Here is a 24,798-nt window from a genome sequence, read left to right as displayed (position 1 = left end):
TTTTTTTTTTTTGAGACAGAGTCTCACTATGTCACCCTTGGTAGAATGCCATGGTGTCACAGCTCACAGCAACACAACCTCAAACTCCTGGGCTTAAGTGATTCTCCTGCCTCCACCTCCCAAGTAGCTGGGACTACAGGTGCCTGCCACAATGCCCGGCTAGTTTTTGGTTGCAGTTGTTATTGTTGTTTAGCAGGCTTGGGCCAGGCTCGACTTGCCAGCCTCAGTATATATGGTTGGCACTCTACTCACTGAGCTACAGGCGCTGAGCCCAATGTCCAGTGTTTAGCCCCTATACATCCATTAGGGTGACCATCCTGAGGGGGATTGGGGACCATGTTGCCCTGGATGGAGTAGCAGCATGAGACACCCACAACTGTGGATCCTATTCTTTTGTGTTTGTTCCTTTATTCCTATCTTTCTTCATCCTTTTCCTGTGAGAGCTCAGTAGTATTAAAATAATTTGAAACTTTAATTCTTTTTCACCAGTATTCACACAAACACATACACACATGTGCAACAGCAGGTCTTTTCCCATGGGCTGTGGGTGTAGAATGGCTGGCATCCTAGGGATTCTAAACAAGATGAGTGGGATGGTAGGTATGTCCATGGGTGGCCAGAATGGTTTGCTGGTCCCTCCAGGTAAGGTGGTCCTGTATGCTGGTGGCAGCAGGATGGATGCAGTGGTGCAGAAAGTCCCACCTGGTAAGGTTTCTCGAGCATATCTACTAAGGTGATATCTTATCTGCCTCAGTTGATAAGAATGGACATGACCATGATGGTGACAGGGGACTCCCAGAGAGGTGAGTAAATGATCATTCAGAGGAAGTGGACCCAACTAGGCCACTGAAAGGTGGCAGGTGGTTGTTGCCACTATTATTACCTTCTGGTGGCTCTCCCCAGCACTGGTGGCCAGTGGTTCCCTTCTGGCAATGATGATAGTTAATAGCCCACACCACCAGCTTCTTGGGAGATGGGGCACAGGCTTGTGATCACACCTCCTTCCTGAGGTGCTGTGTCCCCAGCTTAGGTGCGAACCAGCAGGAGCTAGAGGCCCAAGAGCTGCCACAGATCAGCTTTCCTTAGTGGAGTGAAAATGACTGGATGGCAGGTTTGCTGTGCTTCCCTGGTCTTCACCTGTGAGCTGCCCGGGAGCTTCAAGTAGAGGGCTGGGCAGATGGGGCATCCTAACAGTGACACAGGAGTTTCTTTTCTAGGATAATTTTATCCTTTCTTTTTTTTCTTTTCTTTCTCGTTTTCTTTTTCTTTTCTTTTTTTTTTTTTTTTTGAGATAGGGTCTCACTTTGTCACCCTTGGTAGAGTGCTGTGGCGTCATAGCTGACAGCAACCTCGAACTCTTGGGTTCAAACAATTCTCTTGCCTCAGCTTCCCAAGTAGCTGGGACTACAGGTGCCCTCTACAACACCTGGCTATTTTTAGAGATGAGGTTTCGCTCTGGCTCAAGCTGGTGTTGAACTTGTGAGCTCAGGCAATCCACCTGCCTCGGCCTCCCAAGTGCTGGATTACAGGCATTAGCTACCACCCCTGGCCCAATTTTATCCTTTCAATCCAGGCAATAGAACCAGGAGAGAAACATTAACTTTATTAATAGGCTGGGTTGATAACGTTTGTATTCTTTTCTGTAACCCCAGTTTCATCTTTGGGGATTTGTCTGTTTAAAGTTTTAAAACCAATATGGCTCGGCACCTGTAGCTCAGTGAGTAGGGCGCCAGCCACATACACTGAGGCTGGGCGGGTCGAGCCTGGCTGGGGCCTGCTAAACAACAATGACAACTGCAACCAAAGAATAGCTGGCGCCCTTTCCTGTGCCCTTTTAAGGTTGACACAGTGCTTTAAGAGGCTAACATAGAAGGGTAAAGTAAATCTCCATAAAACCTAGAGAAGAGATTTTAAAAACTCTTCTTTGGATACTGTCTGGAGTCACAGCTGAAAAAAATAAAAAGCTGGGCATTGTGGCAGGCACCTGTAGTCCCAGCTACTAGGGAGGCTGAGGCAAAAGAATCAATCCCAAGAGTTGGAGGTTGCTGTGAGCTGTGACACCACAGCACTCTACTGAGGGTGACACAGTGAGACTCTGTCTCCCCCCAAAAGTTTTAAAACCAATAAATAGTGCTTGCTCACTTCAGCAGCTCATATACTAAACCTAGAACAATACAGAAAATATTAACATGGCCCCTGTGCAAGGATGACGCACAAATTCACAAAGTGTTTCATAAAGAACAACCAATAAACAGCACTTCCATTATAGTAGAACTGTGGAAGTATCATTAGCACACACTGTGCTGTCTGTGTGGGTCCCATGGCAAAAACACTCTCAGTGGAGTCAAGTCCCTAATCTCCTGTTTCACCTTCTGCCAGCTTTCTTAACCTCATTCTCGGGTTTCTACAGGCTCTGCATCCTGCCATCTATTCTTTCAAGTCCCCCCTTCCCATAGCTCTATATCCTATAGTTGGCCTGAGACTTCAACACCACTTTTATCTTGGGACTTGTCTTCTTCACACTCTCTTGAGTTTGAGCCCCTTTTCCTGTATTCATCTCATCTTCTCGGTTTACTCTGCCATGCAGTTGAACAACATGCTTAAGTCTCTTTCCAAAAAGCATAAAGTTTGGAGGTAAACTTCTCAAGACCTTACATGTCTGAAAATTACTTTCTGTCCTTGTACCAGGTGAGAGTTTAGTTGGGCACAGAATTTGTTCACCATCAGAACTTTGAAGGCTGCATCTTCTAGCATCCTGCTTTTCAGATATGAGAATCAGTGGCCAGTCTGAATGCTTACTGCTTCGGAAGTTCTTCTGGAAGCTTTGAGGATCTTTGAGGATCTTCTCTTATGTTCTGAATTTCCATGTTGCTGTGATCAGATACAGATGCTTTCATTTCCTGGTTGGACATTTTGGTGGTTTGCAGCCTTCAGGTGAAGGAAGGTATCTATCTTTTTTTTTTTTTTTTTCAGAGAGTCTCACTTTTGTCACCCTTGGTAGAGTGCCATGGTGTCACAGCTCACAGCAACCTCCGGCTCTTGGGCTTAGGCAATTCTCTAGCCTCAGCCTCCCGAGTAGCTGGGACTATGGGCACCTGCCATAACGCCCGGCTATTTTTGTTGTTGTTGCAGTTTGGCCGGTGCCGGGTTTGAACCCGCCACCCTAGGTATATGGGGCCAGTGCCCTACTCACTGAGCCACAGGCACCGCCCTGAAAGGTATCTATCTTATATTTCTCTGAAAATTTATTATCATTCTTTTTCCTTCCTTAACTCATGTTTTAGCAATTGGGTTCTTTAAAATGACCCTATATGATTATTTTATTTTGTTTCTTTTAAATTTTGTTTCTTTGGCTCAGCACCTGTAGCTCAAGTGGCTAAGGCACCAGCCACATACACCAGAGTTGGCGGGTTCAAATCTAGCCCAGGCCTGCCAAACAGCAATGACAGCTGCAACCAAAAAATAGCCAGGTGTTGTGGCAGGTGCCTGTAGTCCCAGCTACTTGTGAGGCTGAGGCAAGAGAATCGCTTAAGCCCTGGTGTTGGAGGTTGCTGTGAGCTGTGATGCCATGGCACTCTACCCAGGGTGACAACTTGAGGCTCTGTCTCAAAAAAAATAAATAAGTTTTGTTACTTTGATCATTTCTAAGAGCTCTTTCTCGTTTCTGAATGTTTCTTTTTTCATAGAATTCTTTTTTCTTTCAATGTAGTAGTTTTTTGAATTTATTTGATAATACTTAATAACACATTTCATTTTGTTTTGGAGTTTGTCTATTTCCTCTGGGGTCATTTTTCTTCCTTGTCTTCATCTTTCTTTGTGTTTCAAGCTTTCCTCAAATGACTGGTGATCCTTGGTTGTCTGGTGATGTTTCAGAATAAGGCAATTAAAACACGCATAAGAACTTTGTGCATAGATGGGACCTGCTTATAGGGGGAACTAATGGGAACTGACCTTATATGGGGGGCCCCTATACCCAGTGCCAGTGTGAGGAGGGCTTTACTCTCAGTCACTAACAAACACCCTTCCCAGCTATCTTGGTTCTCAGTAGGGAATCCATGGGATTTCTTTAGTGGTACAATGCCCCTTTAAAAAAATTTGACCTAGTGCGACTTCTTAGCCATGGGCAGTTTTGCATTGAGATGGCATAGGGAAGGTGTTTGTCTTGATTCCTGGTTGCTGCCTTGGCTCCCCACAGTACCTGTCATCTCTGAGTCTGAAGCCCCTGTAGGGCTGCATGGGACAGATCTGCTTTTTTTGAGGCTACAGCCCTCTGTCAAGAATTCAGGGCAGCACATCCTCTTATTTCCATTCAATCTCCATTTTCTGAAAATTAGTTGACATTTATTATCTACCAGTGGCCCCTGCACACATTTTCTCTTCATTGTGGGTTTCCTCATCTTTTTTTTTTTTTTTTTTTTTTAGACGGGGTTTCACTCGGTTCCCCTAGGTAGAATGCTGTGGCGTCATAGCCCATAACCGCAAACTCTGGGCTCAAGCTATCCTCCTGCCTCAGCCTCCCAAGTAGCTGGGACTATAGGTGCTGGCCACGATGCCCAGGTAGTTTTTCTATTTTTAGTAGAGACTGGGTCTCAATCTTACTCAGGCTAGTCTAGAACTCCTGAGCTCAAGCAATCCACTCACCTCAGCCTCCCAGGGTGCTGGGATTACAGACATGAGCCACTGCACAGACTAGTTTTTTATTCTCATACTATTATTTTAACAGGGTCACAGAAAAGAGGAGAAGAATGCTTGTGTTTAGTATTTAAATAGGAAGCCAGTTGCTGTGAAAGAACATAAACTGTAGAAACCAAAATACTAGTTTATTTGTTTTCAAAACAATCTTTTATTCTGCTGCCTTAGAAAGGGAAGTTTTCTGGAAAACATTTGCTGAGTGAAGGAAGCCAGTCACAAAGGACCACATATTTATTACATGATTCCATTTATAGTAAATGTCCAAAGTAGGCAAATCCAAGATAGAAAGTAGATTAGTGGCTGCCTAGGTCTGGGGATAGATAATGGGGGAATTAGGATGGCTGCTAATGGGTATGGGTTTTTTTTTTTTAGGGGAGTGATTGAAATCTAAACTTGATTGTGGTGATGGTTATACAAATCTGTGAATATATGAAAAGCCATGGAACTATACATTGTGAATTATGTGAATTAGATGCCAACAATGTGGTTGAAAAGTGGTGGTTCTTTTTGGCACACATGATATTGGGCACAATCTTTCAATTTAGGGCTCAAAAAATCTTACTTGGTATTAAACGTATAAGGTCAATTGTGATGATAAGGATAATGAATCAGGCCAGGCATGGTGGCTTATACTTATAATCCTAGCACTCTGGGAAGCCGAGGCAGGAGGATTGCTTGAGCTCAGGAGTTTGAGACCAGCCTGGCTAAAAGCAAGACCCCATTCTCTACTAAAAATAGAAAAATTAGGTGGGTGTTGTGGCAGGTGCTTGTAGTCCCAGCTACTTGGGAGCCTGAGACAGGAGGATTGCTTGAACACAGGAGTTTGAGGTTGCTGTGAGCTAGGCTGAGGCTATGGTGCTCTAGTCCTGGAGACAGAGTGAGACTGTCTCAAAAAAATTTTTTAAAAGACACACAAAAGTATAATGAATCATCAGATGATGTGTATAACCTTTTATTTACTAGGTTCAAAAGTAAAGAAGCTGGTGTATCCACCTGGTTTCATGGGATTAGCTGCCTCTATCTATTATCCACAACAAGCCATTGCATTTGTCCAGGTAAGGTAGATCCAGTAATTTATGTTGTCCCTCATTCTTGCTTGTGTATGTTTGGGTTTACTTATTTTATTTTGTAGTTTTTGTAACACCAGACTAAAATTTGTTTGCACAAGTAAATGAAGTAATTTGAATTATTTTCTCTACTATATACCTCAGCTCTGGCCCTGAATCCAATAATGCTAATGTTCAGAGAATTTGAACACCAATTTGAATATTAATCAAAGAAAATTTAAGATGCCTTTTTTGCATACTTACAGGAAAGTCTAGAGACTCAAATTCCAAAGCTGATAATTATGAGTCACTCAATTTAGGCATGTCTGGTCACAACCTGCTCTTATTGGACTTGCCAGCACAGGCTGTGTTCTGGCTGCCACACTTCATCCTGGTACTGGTGCCAGACTTAATTCCTTGTTCGGGCCTACAGAGACTGTAGTCCCTTCTGCTGGGAATGTATTTCTCAGACCTCTCAACTGGCTATTCCTTTCTCATTGTTTAGGCCTCAGCTTGACAGTATCTCAGCAAGTAGGTAGATCATGGTGGCAGGCAACATGGGGAGAGTTGTACCTCCAATTCTCAAAGCATGATCCCCAGACCAGCAGCTCACGTGGGAACTTTTTTCCAAATGCAGATTCTCAGGCCCTACCCAAACCAACTGAACTAGACACTGAGGATAAACATGGTGTTTTAACAAGCCCCTAGGTGATTCTAAAGCCTTTGATGTTTGAGAACCACTAATCTAGATCAGTAGGTAGCCTGAGGGGGCTCATTTCTGGAGTTAGTGAGACTCCAGACATAGAATTCCTCAGAAAACTGGCAAGAACAAGGCAGATTCTAGGTTTTGAGGTCTTGGACAGGTTATGGAGACAGGGACTTAGTTGCCATAACTGTCATATCACATGGACACTCAGTCTCAGGAGGAGACAGCAGTTATAGTCACCAGAATCAGGCTCTGAGCCAGACCAATCTGATACTAAGCTCTCTGGATCCCTTATGACAAAATTGAGTCCAGATTCCTGGATCAAGGTACAGTTGTAGGTGGGAGTCCAGTGGCCCCAGCTGTGGGAGATTGATGACTTTGGTCATGAATGCCAGTTAAGATCTTTCCAACATTGGTACATTTTTGTTTATAATGGTCCTGGAGGCAGAGAGTTAAGGCTCCTATACCTGCTCTAACCCTCACTCAGGAATAGTAAATTATGTCTGCCCACCATAGATAATAAAAATAATTAAACATCATCTCTAGCTTTTATTGTTTAAATCAGGCGTCCTCAAACTATGGCTTGCAGGCCACGTGTGGCCTGCCTAGAACATTTATCCGGCCCACTGAGTGTTTTTGCCACTGCTGCCTGTCCTGCTTAGCAGCCAACTTGTCCTGGGGCCCACAGTCCAGCCCTCCAACGGTCTGAGGGACAGCGAACTGGACCCCTGTTTAAAATGTTTGAGGACCCCTGGTTTAAATGGTAAAAGCCTGGGTGGGGAGGGTAGGCTAGGTTATTGGTTGAAAAGCAGTGTGACTGCCCCCATAGGCCATAGTGTATGGTGCAAAACATCTTTGGTATTCACAACCAGGATTGATGGTAGGATGCTAATCTGAGTTGCTTTCTTATTTATTTTTAAAATCAATGGGAAAGAGTTTTTTTTTTTTCTTTTTCTGTCTAAAATAAGCCAGAACAAAACAATTAACTTTATTTTCATTAGGTATAAAACATTAATTGTCTGTTTGGGATGATGGAAAAGTGCCGGGAAAGGTAGTGGTAATGGTTGTATGCCACTGTGAATTATACACCGAAAAATGGTTGAAATGGTAAATTTTATGTTGTGTATCTCTTACCACAATAAAATGAACGAAACATCAGTTATTGAAAGAGATTTTCTGATACTCAATGTCCTTTAGTTCCTATTTCACAGTTCCAATATTCTTTTTTTATTAATACCTTGATCTTGGATAAGCCACTTAATTACTTCTGTTTTTTGTTTGGTAACCTTTAGCTAAAAGTCCAATAAGAAAACCCTTAGAGCAGTGGTTCTCAACCTTCCTAATGCTGTGGCCCTTTAATACAGTTCCTGTGGGTCATGACCCACAGGTTGAGAACTGCTGCCTTAGAGGGTTCTCCATACTTGCTTCCAAAAAGGTTGTATTAGTTTGCAGTCCCAACAGCAGTGTAGAAGTGTTCCCTTATCTCCACATCCATGCCAGCATCTGCAGTTTTGAGGTTTTGTGATGTGGGCCATTCTCAATGGGGTTAGAGGGTGGTTTTGATTTGCATTTTTCTAATAATTAGGGATGCTGAGCGTTTTTTTCATGTTTGTTAGCCATTTGTCTGTCTTCTTTAGAGAAGATTCTATTCATCTCTCTTGCCCTGTGATCTAAGGGATTGCTGGCTCTTTTTATTTTTCTTAATTTGAGTTCTCTGTACATCCTAGTTATCAAACTTTTGTCTGAATCAAGCTATGTAAATATCTTTTCCCATTGTGTAGGTTGCCTGTTTGCGTTGGTCATTGTCTCCTTAGCTGTACAGAAGTTTTTCAGTTTCATTAAGTCCCATTTGTTTATTTTTGTTATTGTTGCGATTGCCGTGGAAGTCTTCCTTGTGGAAGTCTTCCTCATAAAGTCCTTCCCCAGGCTGATAGCTTCCAGTGTTTTCTCCATACTTTCTTTGAGGATTTTAATTGTTTCATGCCTTAGATTAAGGTCTTTTATCCATCTTGAATCATTTTGTGAGTGGAGAAAGTGCAGGTCCAGTTTCAGTCTTTTACATGTGTATATCTAGTTCTCCCAGCACCATTTATTGAATAGGGATTCTTTCCCCCAGGGTATGTTCTTCTATGGTTTATCAAAGATTAAATGGCTGTAAGATGTGGAGAACTCTCAAAGAACTCAAGCTAGAACTCCCAGTTGATCCTGTAAAACCATTGCTGGGCATCTACCCAGAAGAAAAAAAATCCTTTTACCACAAGAACACTTGCAGTAGACTGTTTATTGCAGCTCAATTTACAATTGCCAAAATGTGGAAAGCATCTTAAATGCCCACCAACCCAGAAATGGATTAACAAGCTGTGGTATATATACACCATGGAATACTATTCAGCCACTAAAAAAGATGGAGGCATTACATCCTTTGTATTAGCGTGGATGGATATGGAACACATTATTCTTAGTAAAGCATCACAAGAAGGGAGAAATAAGAATCCTATGTACTCAATTCAGATATAAGGACAATTAAGGTCCTAGTACTCAGTAGGGGGAGGAGGATGGGGAGCGCTGAGAAAAGGAAGGAGGGAGGGGTCAGGGGGTGTGGTGCACCTTTTAGGGGTGGGACACAAATATAAGAGGGTCCTTATCTATCAGAAGCAATCAAGGTAACCTGGTTCTGTGTAATCTCAATGAATCCCCAACAATAGAAAAAACAAAACAAAACCCTTAGATTGGTATAGAATGTTATTTTGGTAGAGTGCTGTGGTATCACAGCTCACAGTAACCTCAAACTCTTGGGCTTAAGCAATTCTCTTGCCTCAGCCTCCCAAGTAGCTGGGACTACAGGCACTTACCACAATGCCCAGCTATTTTTTTGTTGCAGTTGTCTTTGTTGTTTAGCTAGCCCAGGCCAGATTCGAATTGCCAGCCTGGGTGTATGTGGCAGGCGCCCTACCCTGTCAAGAATGTTATTTTCCTCTCAGAAGTGTAAAACACTAGCCAGGCATGGTGGTTTATGCCTGTAATCCCAGTGCTTGGAGGCTGAAACAGGAGGATTGCTAGAGGCCAAGAGTTTAAGATCACCCTGGGCCACTTCTGTCTCTTAAAAAAAATTTTTTTTGTGCAACACCTAGTAATATAATGTCTTAAACCTTTGAATTGCCAGTCCTCCTCTCACCTACGTTCCTAATTTAATATAATTGGTAATTGTCTACAAATGAAAGCAGTAATTTGGTAAGATCCACTTCATGGGCTTGGTGCCTGTGGCTCAAGTGGCTAAGGCGCCAGCCACGTACACCCAAGGTGGCGGGTTCAAATCCATCCCAGGCCTGCCAAACAACAATGACGGCTGCAACCAAAAAATAGCCAGGCCTTGTGGTGGGCACCTGTGGTCCTAGCTACTTGGGAGGCTGAGGCAGGAGACTCGCTTGAGCCTAGGAGTTGGAGGTTGCTGTGAGCTGTGATGCCACGGCACTCTACCCAGGAGGACAGCTTGAGGCTCCTGTCTAAAAAAAAAGATCCACTTCATGAAAAGAACTTTCCCTTTTTACTTAAATTATTCAATATCATATAATAGCTAATAGTGGTTGGGATTAACATGTAATATTTTCATATACTTTGATTTGCAGACATGTACATTTTAAAATAAATTTGTTCTCTTTGAGGACAAAAAAAGTTTTTTGTTTTTTTTTTGAGACAGTCTTACTATGTCATTCTCAGTAGAGTGCTGTGGTATCACAGCTCACAGCAACGTCAAACTCTTGGGCTTAAGCCATTCTCTTGCCTCAGCCTCGCAAGCAGCTAGGACTACAGGTGCCCGCCACAATGCCTGGCTATTTTTTTTTTTCATGTTATTGTTGTCATTGTTGTTTAGCAGGCCCTGGCTGGGTTTGAACCCACCAGCCCGGGTGCATGTGGCCAGTCCCCTAACCACTGGGCTATGGGCGCCAAGCCCCTCCTCCCCCAATTTTTTTTTAATGCTGGGCAGAGTGGCACATACCTGTAGTCCTAGCTACTTGGGAGGCTGAGGCAAGAAGATTGCTTAAGCCCAGGAGTTTGAGGCTATATGAGCTATCATTGTACTGCTGCATACCAGCCTAGGTGACATGGTGAGACCCTATCTCTTAGAAAGAAGAGAAAAAAAGGTAAAACACTGAGAATAGTACTATATGTGTAAATGCTCAATATGTCTACTGATAGGTCCAAGAATCATATCATGTCATGTATTTTAAGAAAAGTAAGAGCAACTGGAAACATATAACTAATCAGCATGTTGCAAAGACTGTTACATTAACCAGCACTCTGACCTTGAGAAGTCACTAGGCCTCTGAGTGCTTCCTTATAGTCTTTGTGTACTTACCACACAGAGTTGTTATATAGGAAAGAGGTAATTAATGTGAAAGTGCTTTGTAAACCAAAGTGCTGTATACAATGATAAATTATAAAAATTTTAGGAAGAGAATAATAACTGCTTTCAGAAATTTAAAGTACTGTTATGGGGAAAATTAATCAACATTCTTTATCATAAATAGGACCAATGAATGTAAATTATTAAAAGCATGTTTTTGTTCTGGATTTTGGAACATTTCAGATTTTCAGATTAGGGATACACAGTCTGTAATAAGACATAGAACAGTAGGTCTAATTTTCTTTATATTTGTTTTATGGTTCTTTACATTTATTTAAATTATATTGCCCTTATATTTATTGAGGTTGCTCATCATCACATAATTTAAAGGATCAAATAGTTCTATAATTCATATTACAAATCAGTAGTGATCCTCAAAAAAAAAATATGTTTTGGGAAAGTTCATACATTAAAAAGAAGAAGTTTCCAGCAATTCAAGCCAGCTAGCTAAAGGTAGACAAGCATGTTTTAAGGTCATAAGCCTCTGGCCCTGAGGCCTACCTCAGGATGTTGAAGGAACAATTTTTTTTTCCTTTGAGACAGAATCTCAAGCTGTTGCTCTGGGTAAGTGCTGTGGCGTCATAGCTCACAGCAACCTCCAACTCGGGCCAAGCAAACCTCTTGCCTCAGTTTTTCTATTTTTAGTAGAGATGGGGGGTGGTGGTCTCACTTTTTGCTTGGGCTGGTCTCGAACCCATGAGCTCAAGCAGTCCACCTTCCTCTGACTCAAAGAGTGCTAGGATTACAGGTGTAAGCCACCGCATAGCCCAAAGGAACAATTATTGATCAGGTTCCCTCCATAATCCCTGTAGAAACTCACAGTTTATGTTTGAGGAGGCCTGGGAAAACTGGAAGCATTTTCATTGGGTTCACCTGTTTTTCATCTAAGCCTCTAAAATGAATGGTTTTCAATGTAGTAAATATGACTTGGCTGAGGTAGGGTAGCAGAGGTGGTAGGTAGAAGCCTTCTTTGTCTGATTTTCAGGAATCTCTGACATTAACAGTGGTCTCCTCGACCATTTTATTTTCCTTGAAACTTTGGAAGTTTAGGTTATATACCTGTAATTTATGGCAAATTATTTTGAAAGATAAATATACACATCCAGACTGTTTTTCTTCTATCATTCTTTCTTTTTATTGGCTTATTGTTACACTGTTTTAATGCATCAAATCCCAAGATTTCCTGTAGTAGTCATATGTTTAAATATAATTCTTTGGGAAAGAAGAAAAAGAAAATAGAAAATTCTCTTCCTTACCAGTCACGTATGGAATACCAACGGATCTTTTCTATTTTGTTTCAAGGTCGGTGGGGAGAAATTATATGACTGGGGTTTGCGAGGATACATAGTTGTAGAAGATTTGTGGAAGAGGAACTTTCAAAAGGTGAGAAAAATCTTTTTCATTGCCTTCCTTTTGGTTTAAATATGTGGTTTCTCTAGGGTTTTGTAAAGTATCTGATAACTCTATTGTTTTACTTGTTTTTTCTATTTGTTTCTAGTTACCTCCCTAGTTCAGATTTTCTGTTGACTTTTATTAGAGGGCCAACACAACTGCTGAGTGAGTGAGTGGTTATCAGCAGGACCAAATAAGTGGTGACTATAAAATGCATTCTACCGCAGTCTTAGACCATAATTTCCACTCTGTTGTATTTATAATTTGCTCAAAGTGTAGCATATCATCTGGAAATTTTATAAAAACTGGATACAAAAGGGAACATACTATGTTCTTTAGGAAAAAGACAAAGAACCTCTGTAAGTTGACTACCCAATGGACTATAACAGACTGGTCAACAGACGAAGGTGGTTAACCTAAGGGACTAGGCCTACTATACTGAGACATACCTACGGTGCATGTCTGGTCTGTGAAAATTAGTTCAATTTACAGAGGTGGTTAATGCAGACAGGCGATCAACCGTGGAGGTTCTATGTAATTGAGACTCCCCTCCTTGTCTTGCTATTTATTGTAAACTCTGTTCTTTCCTTTAGAACTTATTTCTATTTATATCCCAGGCTTCTTGGCTCAGCTGAGGGTGTGAGCCATGGTATGTTGGGGACCAGCCACCAGCTACAGGCCACTTTCTCTATGTTGTCCAGTGGATGAGTGACAGAGGGTAGTGGTTTTATTAATTGTAAAGACACCTTATAACTCTTCCAGCCATCATGTTGCTGATTAAATGTTGCCCTATTGCCCTGTTTGCTGGAACATTCTCCCTTTCCCCTGATAAGGAAGAATGAGTACAGAATAAGGCATCATGTCTTCACTGAGCATTCAGGGGCGCAGTTAGCTATGGAAGAATTAGGGTTCTTTTATTAACATACCTTCTATATCATAGATGGAAGGAAGTTCATTTTGACTCCAGTTATTTCAAATGAAAATGCTCTTTTTACAAAATGTAAACAACTATCTCAAAATTAAAATCCAGAATTTTGAACTGGAATTTAGAAGTAACATTATAGAGTGAATTGTAAGCCTGCTTCATTGTTTGTTTAAATAATCTTCCAGTGAAATCTTAAGCCTAATTTTTATACTGGTGGTTTCTAATAGAATCAGTCCCTCTTAAGCCTGTTTAAACTGGCTCTTGAGTAGGAAGTTCTGTATCAATATGAAGTGTCCTTTGGCAGTCCTTTTTAAAGAATAAACATTCATAGTTTTATTTTCATTTCCCTGACATTTTCTGTGGACGCTTTCTTTCCTGCTTAAAAAAATCTCTTAAGTCCACCCTTGCTAAGAAATTTTGTATGGGAAAGGAAATAGAATCAGTCGAGAAAACTGTACACAGCCCTAGAAAGAAACATACAAAGTGAGACTAAGTCAGCCTCAACCTCCAGCGCTCACTGTGGGAGACAGGGGTGCCCCAGGGCCTCTGAGCACTCCCTGTGGTGTCTGTGTCTACACACACACACCCCAAAGCTGAAGTGGGGGCTGTGGGAGCCTCTCGCTTGGCAACAGCTCTCTGCTCTGAGAATTCAGCCCAGTACAAAGGTAACAGAACTGTGATTGGAATGCCAATTAATCAGGCCAGCTTTTTGTGGCAATTTGAATGTTCAGTATTAAAAATACTCATTTTTATATGTGGATCTTTTCAGAGTGCAGCAGTAAAGATTGCTAATGTGCTCATGGTTGGTTTGCATTTCTTTCTTTTATACCTTTGCCCTCTTCAGAGTTGTTGAGCACTTAAAAGTATTCACCTATCCCTTTATTCTCCGAACATAATTTTCCCCACAGCTGTCTGTTCTCAATAGAAGGTAATAAAATTGATGTTGACTGTGTTAAACATTTACTACTAGTTTACAGGAAAAAGACCAAAAGGCCCTATTAATTTGAGAGTCAGTATACTGAGATCTCAGGAATTGTTTGATAGTGAAGTGCCATTGTTTTTTGTAGATTCCCTCTAATCCCTTAGATTTTGTGGGCTTCAAGGGTTTCTTTGTTTTTGTTTCTTTAACGAGAGCAAAAGTTTTAGCTACCCGGAAACAGGAATCTTTTGAGGCCCTGGAGCTCAGTATATTCATGGACTAGCAAATAATTCATAATCTAGTAAAGGCAAGGAGGAAAGCATGCAACCAAAATAGAAGGAAAAACATGGTAAGTGCCAGAAGAAAGGCACAGAAAACAAATGTCAGATATTTGGATGAAAAGATCCTGTGTCATTGAAGGGAACTGGGAGTCACTTCATGAAGGAGATTTTTTTGTTTCTTAGGTGGTTTGGAAGTTGGTTTTCAAGTCAGGCTGCAGTTACCAGTTTCAGTTAGGTAGCATCTAATTCATAATTGTTTGTACCTCAATGATGTGATGGATGTACTTGCTCTTGGTTGTACATAGTCAAAGAAATTGTGGACATTATATTTCCAATAGCCCTGATGTTTTAGGTGGTACAAATGATAGCTCAGTTCTTAATTATATTACTCTGAAGTACTCTAAACAGCCCTTTCATTTTGCTGTGCTGCTACATCCTGCTGCTTTATAGGAATTGATTCTAAATGTTTGCACTGCGCTGAGTCTTCTACCAGTAAAATTTGGATGAGATGGTTTTTCAATCTGTCATTGTCGCTGGTCACTTAAGAAGAATTTATCTGCTTCAGCTAAAATGAACTCTTTGTCAGACCTGTGATAGCTATGTCCAGAAATATTGTCCTCATTGTGTGGGTTAGGGTTTTTTATCTAAGGTATACAGTTAAGACTCAACAATATATAATGACTACACATATGCCAACCCATCATCTACCTTTAAAAATAGGGAATTAGGGGCAGCACCTGTGGCTCAGTGAGTAGGGCGCTGACCCCATATACCAAGGGTGGCAGATTCGAATCCAGCCCCAGCCAAACTGTATCAAAAAATAGTCAGACATAGTGGCGGGCACTTGTAGTCCCAGCTACTCAGGAAGCTGAGGCAAGAGAATTGCTTAAGCCCGAGAGCTGGAGGTTGCTGCGAGCTGTGATGTCACAGCACTCTACCCAGGGCAACAAAATGAGACTCTGTCTCTAAAATAAATAAATAAATAGGGAATTAGGCTGGGCTTAGTGGCTCACACCTATAATCCTTGCACTTTGGGTGGGCTGGTGTATTGCTGGTATATTGTTTGAGCTCAGGAGTTCAAGACCAGCCTGAGCAAGAGTGAGCTCCTGTTTGTACTAAAAACAGAAAAACTAGCTGGGTGTTGTGGTGGACGCCTATAGTCCCAGCTACTCAGGCTGAGGCAAGAGGATTGCTCAAGCCCAAGAGTTTGAGGTTGCTGTGAGCTATGATACCATGACACTCTACCCAGGACAATAGAGTGAGACTCTGTCTCAAAAAAAAAAATAGGGAATTACCAATGCCTTCCAAGTCCTCCAAGCTGCCCTCCTCCCCAGAGGCAACTACTATCTAGAACTGCATGTTTTTCATTCCCTTGTTTTTCTTTAAACCTTTCTTTTTGTTTGACCATATATGTATATGCTCTAAAACACTGTAGTTGAATTTGCCTGTTTTTTACCTTAGTAATATAAATAGACCACATATAAATAAATTTGTATATGGGTGTGTGTACGTGTATAATATATGTATATATACACACACATATATATATATAAAGTTTATAATAGATGGGAGTCTTTATTATCTTATAAATTGTTTTGTTCCCTTAACATTATGTTTATGGGCAATGTATGGCAGTTACTTATTCATTTTTGCTGCTGTAGACCAGTTTTTAGTTTTGATGGGAAAATACCCATATTGGTGGCTATTTAGGTGGTTTTCAGTATGCTGTTAACACACACAACTGTGAGCATAACTTCATGGTTTGCCAAGAGTTCTAGGCCACGTTTCCTGATTCACAGGTTCTGCATATCTTCAGTTTTACTAGATGATGCCAAGTGGTTGTTTCCCTTTTTGCCAGTCTGGTGGCTTTAAAAGAGTTTTTTGTTGTGGGGTAAGCGTATGTATCTTTACTATACTATTTCCTGATTTTCATTTTGAAAAAATTTCAAAACTGTGGATCAGTTACAAGACTAGTACATGAATCTACCCTTTGCTTAGATTCGCTAATTAAACATTTGCTACATTTGCTTTATCTTTTTCACACACATGCATTTTATTTTTTTTTAACCAATTAAGAGTTAGTGGTAGGTATCATTGTACTTTTCCACCCATAGAAATTCACTTATATAAGCACAATATTATTATCATATTCAGAAAGTTAACATTTAATTGTTTATATAAATATCCAATATATAGCCCATATTCGGATTTTCCTAGTTGCCCCAATAATCTGCTTTCCTTAAACAACTTTTTAATTTTTTTATAGCTAAGTGAATTATAAGGCAAACACCTTTGTAAGCCATTATTTAGGACAAAAAAATAGAAGTTTGCCAGCCTCCCTTAAAGCCCCTCCCTGTAGCCCATCCCAGTCACAGTTCTTTTCCTCTTCCCCAAATAACTACTCTCTTTACTTTCATTGTAATAATTTTCTTTCTTTTCTTTCTTTCTTTCTTTCTTTTTTTTTTTTTTTTTGAGACAGAGTCTCAAGCTCTGTCGCCCTGGGTAGAGTGCCATGGTGATATCATAGCTCACACCAACCTCCAACTCTTGGGCTCAAGTAATCCTCTTGCCTCAGTTTTTTTATATTTTTAGTAGAGATGGGGTCTGGTGCTGGCTCAGTCTGGTCTTGAACCCGTGAGCTCAAGCAATCTACCCGCCTTGGCCTCCCAGAGTGCTGGGATTATAAGTACGAGCCACTGTGCCCAGCCTGCTTTGCAATTCTTATCCTTACTAATGTTCATACTGTCCTGTTTTGCTAGTAGAAGTTGGCTCTGAGTCCTCCTGACGTGACACAAGTCATCTCTGGTGGTTATTTCCTAGCTATTTGGCATGTCAGGATGTTTCCGGAATGTCTCATCCTGGTTTTAATTTACATTTCCCTGATTAGTAGTGAGGTTGAGCATATTTTCTCAGATTTATTGGTTTCTTCTTAAAGTGCCTGTTATGTCTTTTGGTCATTTTTTGGTATTATTTGTTCCTTATTAATTTATAAGGGTTCTTTATTTTTTTCTATAGATGATAATAGTTTGGGGCACATATTTGCAGATGTGTTCTGTCACTTTGAAGCTTACCTTTTAAGTTCAGTCTTTTGATAATCAGAAATTCTTCATGTAGTTGATTTATTGCTCTTTACCATGATAGTTCTCACCATTTGACCCAAGAAGCTTAGTAAAGGAATATTTACTGATTGTCCATTGCTAAACTGAAACCCTTTCACAATAGTCCCAGACTTTGGACTGAGATCAGAAATGGAGACCAGTTGAGGGTGTCAGTCTGCAAGGCCATAGTCTTCATGGCTCTTTTTATTTATTTATTTATTTTGCAGTTTTTGGCCAAGGCTGGGTTTGAACCCACCACCTCCAGCATATGGGGCCAGTGCCCTACTCCTTGAGCCACAGATACCACCCTTCATGGCTCTTTTAGAGTTGTCTCATGATAGCTAAATGCAGAAGTGTATCTTAGTAAATGTCATGGTTTAGGTTTTCACAGGTCTTTTAGAAACGCAACAAGTGGCTGGGTACCCACAGCACAGTGGTTACAGCGCCAGCCACATACACTGAGGCTGATGGATTCAAACCCAACCCGAGCCAGCTAAACAACGACAACTGCAACAACAAAAAAATAGCTGGGCTTTGGGGTGGGCCTTGGGAGGCTGAGGCAAGAGAATCACTTAAGCCCAAGAAGGCTTGTTTGAGGTTGTTGTGAGCAGTGACGCCACAGCACTCTACTGAGGGTGACATAGTGAGACTGTCTCAAAAAAACAAAAAAAAAAGAGAAAGAAACGCAACAAGTTACTATCAATTGTTAAAATGATTGCTAAGCCAATAATAACTAATTATTTAAAGGGCAGGAAAATATTAATACACACAGAAACCTAAACCTGTTGCTAACATTAAAACTGAGCAGAACTTCTAAAACTGAGCTTAGTAGTTTTATTCAGGCCCTTGCTGGCTCAGCAAGACAGTGAAAGGGAAGCAGCGGCCACCACCCTGAGTAAACTATGCCTTGTTTTTCTTCTTTCATTCGAAATTCCTCAGCTATCTATAAACACATGACAGTTTAGCTGAAAATAAGTGATGTGCTTTAAAAATGTTTGTCTTCAAAACAGCCAAGTCACAGAGGGACAAATAGTGCATGATTCCACTTGTATGGGGTATCTGAAATAGTCAAAGTCATAGAAGCAGAAACTGGAATGGTGGTTGTGGAGAGGTTGGGAGAGGGAGGGTTGGGGAGTTGCTAATCAACAGATAAAAAGTTAGTCAAGTGAAATAAATAAGTTCCGGTGATCTGTGGCACAACACTATACCTGTAGGTAACAACACTGTCACACACTTAGACATCTGTTAAGAGTGGACATCTCCTCTTAAGTGTTCTTACCACTATAAAACTTGTTTAAAATATAAAGACAATGTGATGGGTTTTCCATAAAGCTAAAGTTGTGCTGAATTTGTGCCCTTTCTAGTTTCTTGCTGTCTACAATTCTAAGTAGTAAAGACGCTAGGCAATGATTTTTCTTTTTCTTCAAACACCATTACTTAGCAAAATAAAAAGTTAGAAATCTTAAAAAAATAATAATCACCTTTTCTTTAGAAAGGCAGGCTGTCGTCATTACCCAGGGACTAATGGGACTAAGAGGGGAACATCAGGCTTCCACCCTACTCTGCCTCTCACTAGCCTTGAAACCTTGGGAAGTTACTCCAGCACCCTGGGAACTGGGGGTAGAGTACCTCCTGGGGTTGTTTTGAGGATTGAGTTTGTTAATATGAGGAACACAAAATGGACAGACTCCAGCACATGATAGTCATCACTACCACTCGTGTGACACTGCACAATTTCACTTCTGCCTCAGAAGTTACTGTCTACTGATACAGATGGAACCATACCTTGCAGTCAAGAATCCATATGTCATTGTTTTAATTTTCTATTGCTACCTAAAACAAATGACTGCAAATTTACAGGCTGAAAGTAATACAGATTTATTTATCTTCCCTCTGTATGTCAGAAATCCAATAATAAATCAAGATGTCAGGAGGAGTGCATTCCTTTCTGGAGTCCCTAGGGGAGGATTCCTTTCCCCGCTCATTTAAGCTGTTGGCAGAATTCAGTTCCTTGAGATTGTAGGACCCAGGTCTGTTTTGCTGGCTGTCAGTTGAGAACTGTTCCCAACTTCCTTCCTCCTCCTTCAAAGCCTGCAGGAAGTCCTCTTCAAAGCCCTTCTCTCTGACCTCTTCTTCTGCCTGCCTCTTAGACTATCGGCACTCACAGGATTCACTTGGGGTCACCCAGATCATCTAAAATAATCTCCTTATTTTAAAGGACGATCAAGCTTAATTTTCCTTTGCCATGTAAAGTAACATAGTCACAGGTTCCAGGATTAGGACACAGACATCTTTGGGGGGGGGCATTATTCTGCCTCCCACATCTAGTGAAATATAATTCTGTTGTGATCTTTATAGGTCATTTATCCTCACCTTTTATTTTTTCATCAAAAACAAATATTAAAGTAACTTACCATATAGGATAGGTAATGTTTATTGAGCATTTGCTGTGAGCTTGGCCCTGGGCATGAAGCTCTTTGCTCAGGAAGGGTCTGGGAGGGAGGTTCTATTATTACTCCTATTTTGCAAGTGAGGAAACTACATTTTGGAGAAGTTAAGTAACTAATGAAAATAATTGCTGTACCTCAAAGATTTGGCTGAGAATCCCTCTTCACATAGTGGTGCATACTAATAAGAAATCAATGTTTTGATTTTTAAAAAAGTACTCATTTTTTGGAAATTTTTGGCTGGGCACCCATAGCTCAGTCATTAAAGCACCAGCCCAGTGTATAGGGGGGGGTGGTAGGTTCAAACCTGGCCTGGGCCTGTTACCAAAAAGAAAAAGTTCCAATATTGCTAACAGAAATTATCATTCGTGGCTTGGCACCCATAGTTCAGTGGTTGGGGTGCTGGCCACATGCACTGGGGCTGGTGGGTTTGAACCTGGCCTGGGCCTGCTAAACAATGACAACAATAACAAAAAAGTAGCAGGCATTGTGGCAGGTGCCTGTAGTCCCAGTTACTAGGGAGGTTGAGGCAAGAGAATCGTTTAAGCCCAAGAGTTTGAGGTTGCTGTGAGCTGTGACACCGCAGCACTCTACTGAGGGTGACATAATTAGTCTCTGTCTCAAAAAAAAGTTGTCATTTATGTTCATGGACATGGTACGAAAATAAATTTAAAATCTAAAACCAGATCTGTATTAAAATTAATTTATAAGGAGAATGATTGAGTTGTAACAGTTTTTTTTTTTTTTTGAGACAGAGTCTCAAGCTGTTACCCTGGGTAGAGTGCTGTGGCATCACAGCTTCCAGCAACTTCCAACTCTTGGGCTTAAGTGATTCTCTTGCCTCAGCCCCCCCACCCCACGAGTAGCTGGAATTACAGGTACCCACCACAATGCCTGGCTATCTTTTTTTTTTTGGTTATAGTTTCCATTGTTTTTTGGCGGGTCTGGGCTGGATTCAAACCCGCCAGCTCCAGTGTATGTGGCTGGTGCCCTAGCCACTTGAGCTACAGGCACCAAGCCAGTATAACATATATATATATATATATATATTTTCTTTTTAGAGACAGAGTCTCACCTTGTTGCCCTGGGTAGAGTGCTGTGGTGTCATAGCTCACAGCAACCTCCAGCTCTTGGGCTTAGGTGATTCTCTTGCCTCAGCCTCCCGAGTAGCTGGGACTACAGGTGCCCACCACGACACCTGGCTATTTTTTGTTGTAGTTTGGCCAGGGCTGGGTTTGAACCCACCACCCTTGGTATATGGGGTGGGTGCCCTACTCACTGAGCCACAGGTGCTGCCCCTGTATATTTTTTTATTGTTTAGTAGGCCCTGGCTGGGTTCAAACCTACCACACCTGGTGCACAGGGCCAGCGCTCTAACCATTAAGCTACAGGCGGCCAGCCATTTAAATTTTTTTTTTTTTTTGAGACAGAGTCTCAAGCTGTCACCCTGCGTAGAGTGCCGTCATGTCACAGCTCACAGCAACCTCAAACTCTTGGGCTTAAGCGATTCTCTGGCCTCATCCTCCCAAGTAGCTGGGACTACAGGCACCCACCACAATGCCCAACTATTTTGTTTTTTTGGTTATAGTTGCCATGTTGTTTGGTGGGCCCGGGCTGAATTCAAACCCACCAGCTCTGGTGTACGAGGCTGGTGCCCTAGCTGCTGAGCTACAGGTGCAGAGCCATAAATAAAATATTTTTTAAAAAATAAACTGTCTCTGGCTCAGCGCCTGTGGCTCAAGTGGCTAAGGTACCAGCCACATACACCTGAGCTGGTGAGTTCGAATCCAGCCCAGACCCGCCAAACAACAATGAGGAATGCAACCAAAACATAGCTGGGTGTTGTGGTGGGTGCCTATAGTCCCAGCTACTTGGGAGGTGGAGGCAGGAGAATTGCTTGAGCCCAGGAGTTGGAGGTTGCCATGGGCTGTGATGTCACAGCACTCTACCCAGGGCAACAGCTTGAGGCTCTGCCTTAAAAAAATAAAAAATAAAAAAACTCTCAGCCAGACACAGTGGCTTGCACCTGTAATCCTAGCACTCTGGGAGGCAAAAGCAGGTGGATTGCTTGAACTCAAGTTCGAGACTAGCCTGGGCAAGAGCAAGACCCCATCTCTACTAAAAATAGAAAAACTAGGTGAGTGTAGTGTCACGCCTATAGTCCTAGTCTACTTGGGAAGCTGAGGCAAGAGGATGACTCGAGCCTGAGTTTGAGGGTGCTGTGAGCTATGATACTATGGCACCTTGACCAGGGCAGTAGAGTGAGACTCTGTCTCAAAAAAATAAATGAACTATCTCTTTGTCTGCAAATGCAAAAGAATTGATTTTCGGCTTGTGCTAAATTATGAACTGTGTTTTGAAGTCAGAATATTGTTTTCTCTGAGATCTGGCAGTCTCTGCCAAGAGAGGTCTGGAGATATTGGACTGAAGTGTTTTGTTATACTGTAAGTGATATGTAACCAAACAAGAAAATTTTCCTAGCAACAGGGTAGTTTTCCTCAATCAGAAGAATGTTTTTGCCTGCTCATTTTCTTATTGTCTAAAAGATAAGAAAGCTTATGAATTTACCATCTTATTTTTTTTGAGATTGAGGTACTGCCAAGCATAGATAGTCAAATATATAAGAATATCATAAGAAGTACTTGGTAAGCATTATGTTACTTCAAACCTAAAATATATTTAACTAGGTAGAGAACCACATTATTTTTATGCCAGACACAGTTGTTGGACACGTTCTCTCACTTGCCCTCGAAACCTCCTTTTATCTCTTCTTGTTCTTCACTAATCTCATACCTGAACTTTTTTTTACACTCATCAGATCTCTACGTTCCATCCCATTTCATTTGTTTTTCCAACAAATATTTGAATACTGTGCTAGGAGGCTCCAGAGATAGTGGGCCCTCATGAAGCTTGCAGATTAATGAAAGATTCAGACATGAAAGGAATAATTACACAAATCAGGAAGTACTTGGGTGTTATGAAAGTGCATAAAAGGCTCTAACCTAAATTGAAGGGTAGGGTACAAAGAGAGCCTTGATCTAAAGGATGAGTAGCATTTAGCCAGGCAAAAATTGGGATTGACCAATCTAGATCAAGGGGTACATTTTGCAAAGGTCTCACCCCATTAAGGAGTTTGACAAGTTTGGACAACAACAAAAAGGTTTCTGGTGCTATATAGTGTGTTTGCGTGCATGTGCACACATGGCACAGAGGTAGAGAGTGGCTCTGCAGTATGAGGATAAGGGCACAGGCACTAAGTTGTGTAGACTCCCTTCCAGAGCATCAAGTAGACCCCAAATATTGTATATTAACCCACCAAGCAATGCATATGACCTTGTTCCCCGGAACTTCCTTGTTAAGTGGATGTGATAACCATAGAATTTATCATCCAAACAGGATACTCTTCAGAGTGTAAGGGGACACTGTTAATTATTCAGGAACAAGTGAAAAACAGTACTTACAGACCAAGTTCTTACCACTCCAGTGAGCCCCAAATTGCCTAACCATGCTCTGAAATGACGGAGTTGGTCATGTGTTCCTTCTTCTTCACCTTTCCCCTCCTTCACCCATGAATAACTATCAGAGAGGGCCGCCAGAAGAATCTGCACCAAATCTGAAGCACAGAATCACAGCCCCTTTGCCGACCCAGCTGCAGCCTAGGTTGCAAAACATCTTGTTAACATGTTTTCAGAATTAAAGTCTTAAAAACATATAGGGAAGAAAGCATGACCTTAAACATTTTATACATGAAATTTTCCCACTAGAAACTTTCTTGCACCACTTCTGATGGATGACATGGTCTAATTATGTGTTCCCGGATGGTGGCCAGGCAGAATGGGTGTGGTCCTATTCTAAGTTCTTTCAGGGTAAACATGTTTTGTGAATTGGCCCCTATGGTAGATAATGCAAGGAGTGGAGTACCTGCAGAAGTGACAGCAGCATGAGGTAGTAAATCTTCTTTCAGGAAATAAATCTTTTCACTATTGATTTTTTTAATAGAATCAACTGTTTGGCTAAATCTGCATAATGAGGATTAATGGAGCTCTATTTCCTGCTTTCTGGGTCCAAGTCATTCTATAGCAGGGCCTAAGGGAGCCTTAGTAATTTCTTCTGTTTACTGAGAAATGGATCACTTTGCAGTATAGTTAATATTTAGTGGTTGGCAACTGTAAACATGGGAGCTCATTGCCCTCAGCCTTTCTTCAGCATCCCCCAAGCCTTCAATAAGATGGCTTGACCCCTTGCCAGAATAACAATATTTAATGTGTGTATTTAGCCAAATATTGAGGACACATTGAGGAGTTTCACCACTTCTTTTCAAATTGCATTAAAGCTCTTACTTTTGTTTTAAAAGCCAGGAAGTGTGAAGAATTCACCTGGAAATAAGTAGAAAACTCCATGCTCTGCCCATTTTTATCAGGTAAAGAACAAGAAAACTTTGTGGTTATTTTCAGCATTATTAGTGCCAGCCAAAATGACTTGTTAATTAATTTAATTAATTACAGCAGTTCAACTTGATGTGTCAACATAAGGAAGTGTTATATTTTATTCCATCTTTAATTTCTGGGCTTAAGTGCCATGATTTATTTACTTGTGTTTGTTCCAATGACATACCTGGGTTTTTTCAATAAACTAGAACCAGACAGGATTTTGTCTACAAATCTATTTCAAATAATTCAAAAGTGCCATTATTTCATAGTTTTATTTTTTTCCAAACAATACTTTATTATAGGAAGCACACTTGTATTTATCTAATGCTCAAACACTTGTTGAATGCATGAGTATTGTTGAGAAGGTCAAAATTATGTATCAACATTACCTTAAGCAACATAGGGAATTCCTTGTTTAATTATTATCACCTGTAATTATTACTTTTTTTTTTTTTTT

At 41.1% G+C, this 24,798-nt stretch overlaps 1 protein-coding gene and 2 non-coding genes across 3 annotated transcripts in view; all 3 read left to right on the top strand.

Moving 5' to 3' along the window:
- Positions 1-24,798, top strand: part of APOO (apolipoprotein O) — a 69,324-nt gene that overhangs the window by 39,257 nt on the left and 5,269 nt on the right. Inside the window, exons 6-8 of the mRNA XM_003791914.2 lie at positions 5,656-5,747; positions 12,152-12,232; positions 24,266-24,331. Of these exons, the coding sequence (XP_003791962.1) occupies positions 5,656-5,747; positions 12,152-12,232; positions 24,266-24,301 (209 nt within the window). The 3' untranslated portion in view covers positions 24,302-24,331. The remainder of the gene's footprint in view (positions 1-5,655; positions 5,748-12,151; positions 12,233-24,265; positions 24,332-24,798) is intronic.
- LOC111726028 lies at positions 1,827-1,949 on the top strand. Its single transcript, XR_002773931.1, has one exon. It is a non-coding gene; the product is annotated as a small nucleolar RNA SNORA26 (small nucleolar RNA).
- On the top strand, positions 2,131-2,241 carry LOC111726018. The gene has a single exon (XR_002773922.1). It is a non-coding gene; the product is annotated as a U6 spliceosomal RNA (small nuclear RNA).

The sequence above is a fragment of the Otolemur garnettii genome, unplaced genomic scaffold (genome assembly GCF_000181295.1).
Source record: "Otolemur garnettii isolate 467f Iridium unplaced genomic scaffold, OtoGar3 scaffold00051, whole genome shotgun sequence".
Lineage (NCBI taxonomy): Eukaryota > Metazoa > Chordata > Mammalia > Primates > Galagidae > Otolemur > Otolemur garnettii.
This window is presented reverse-complemented; position numbering and strand designations above follow the sequence as displayed.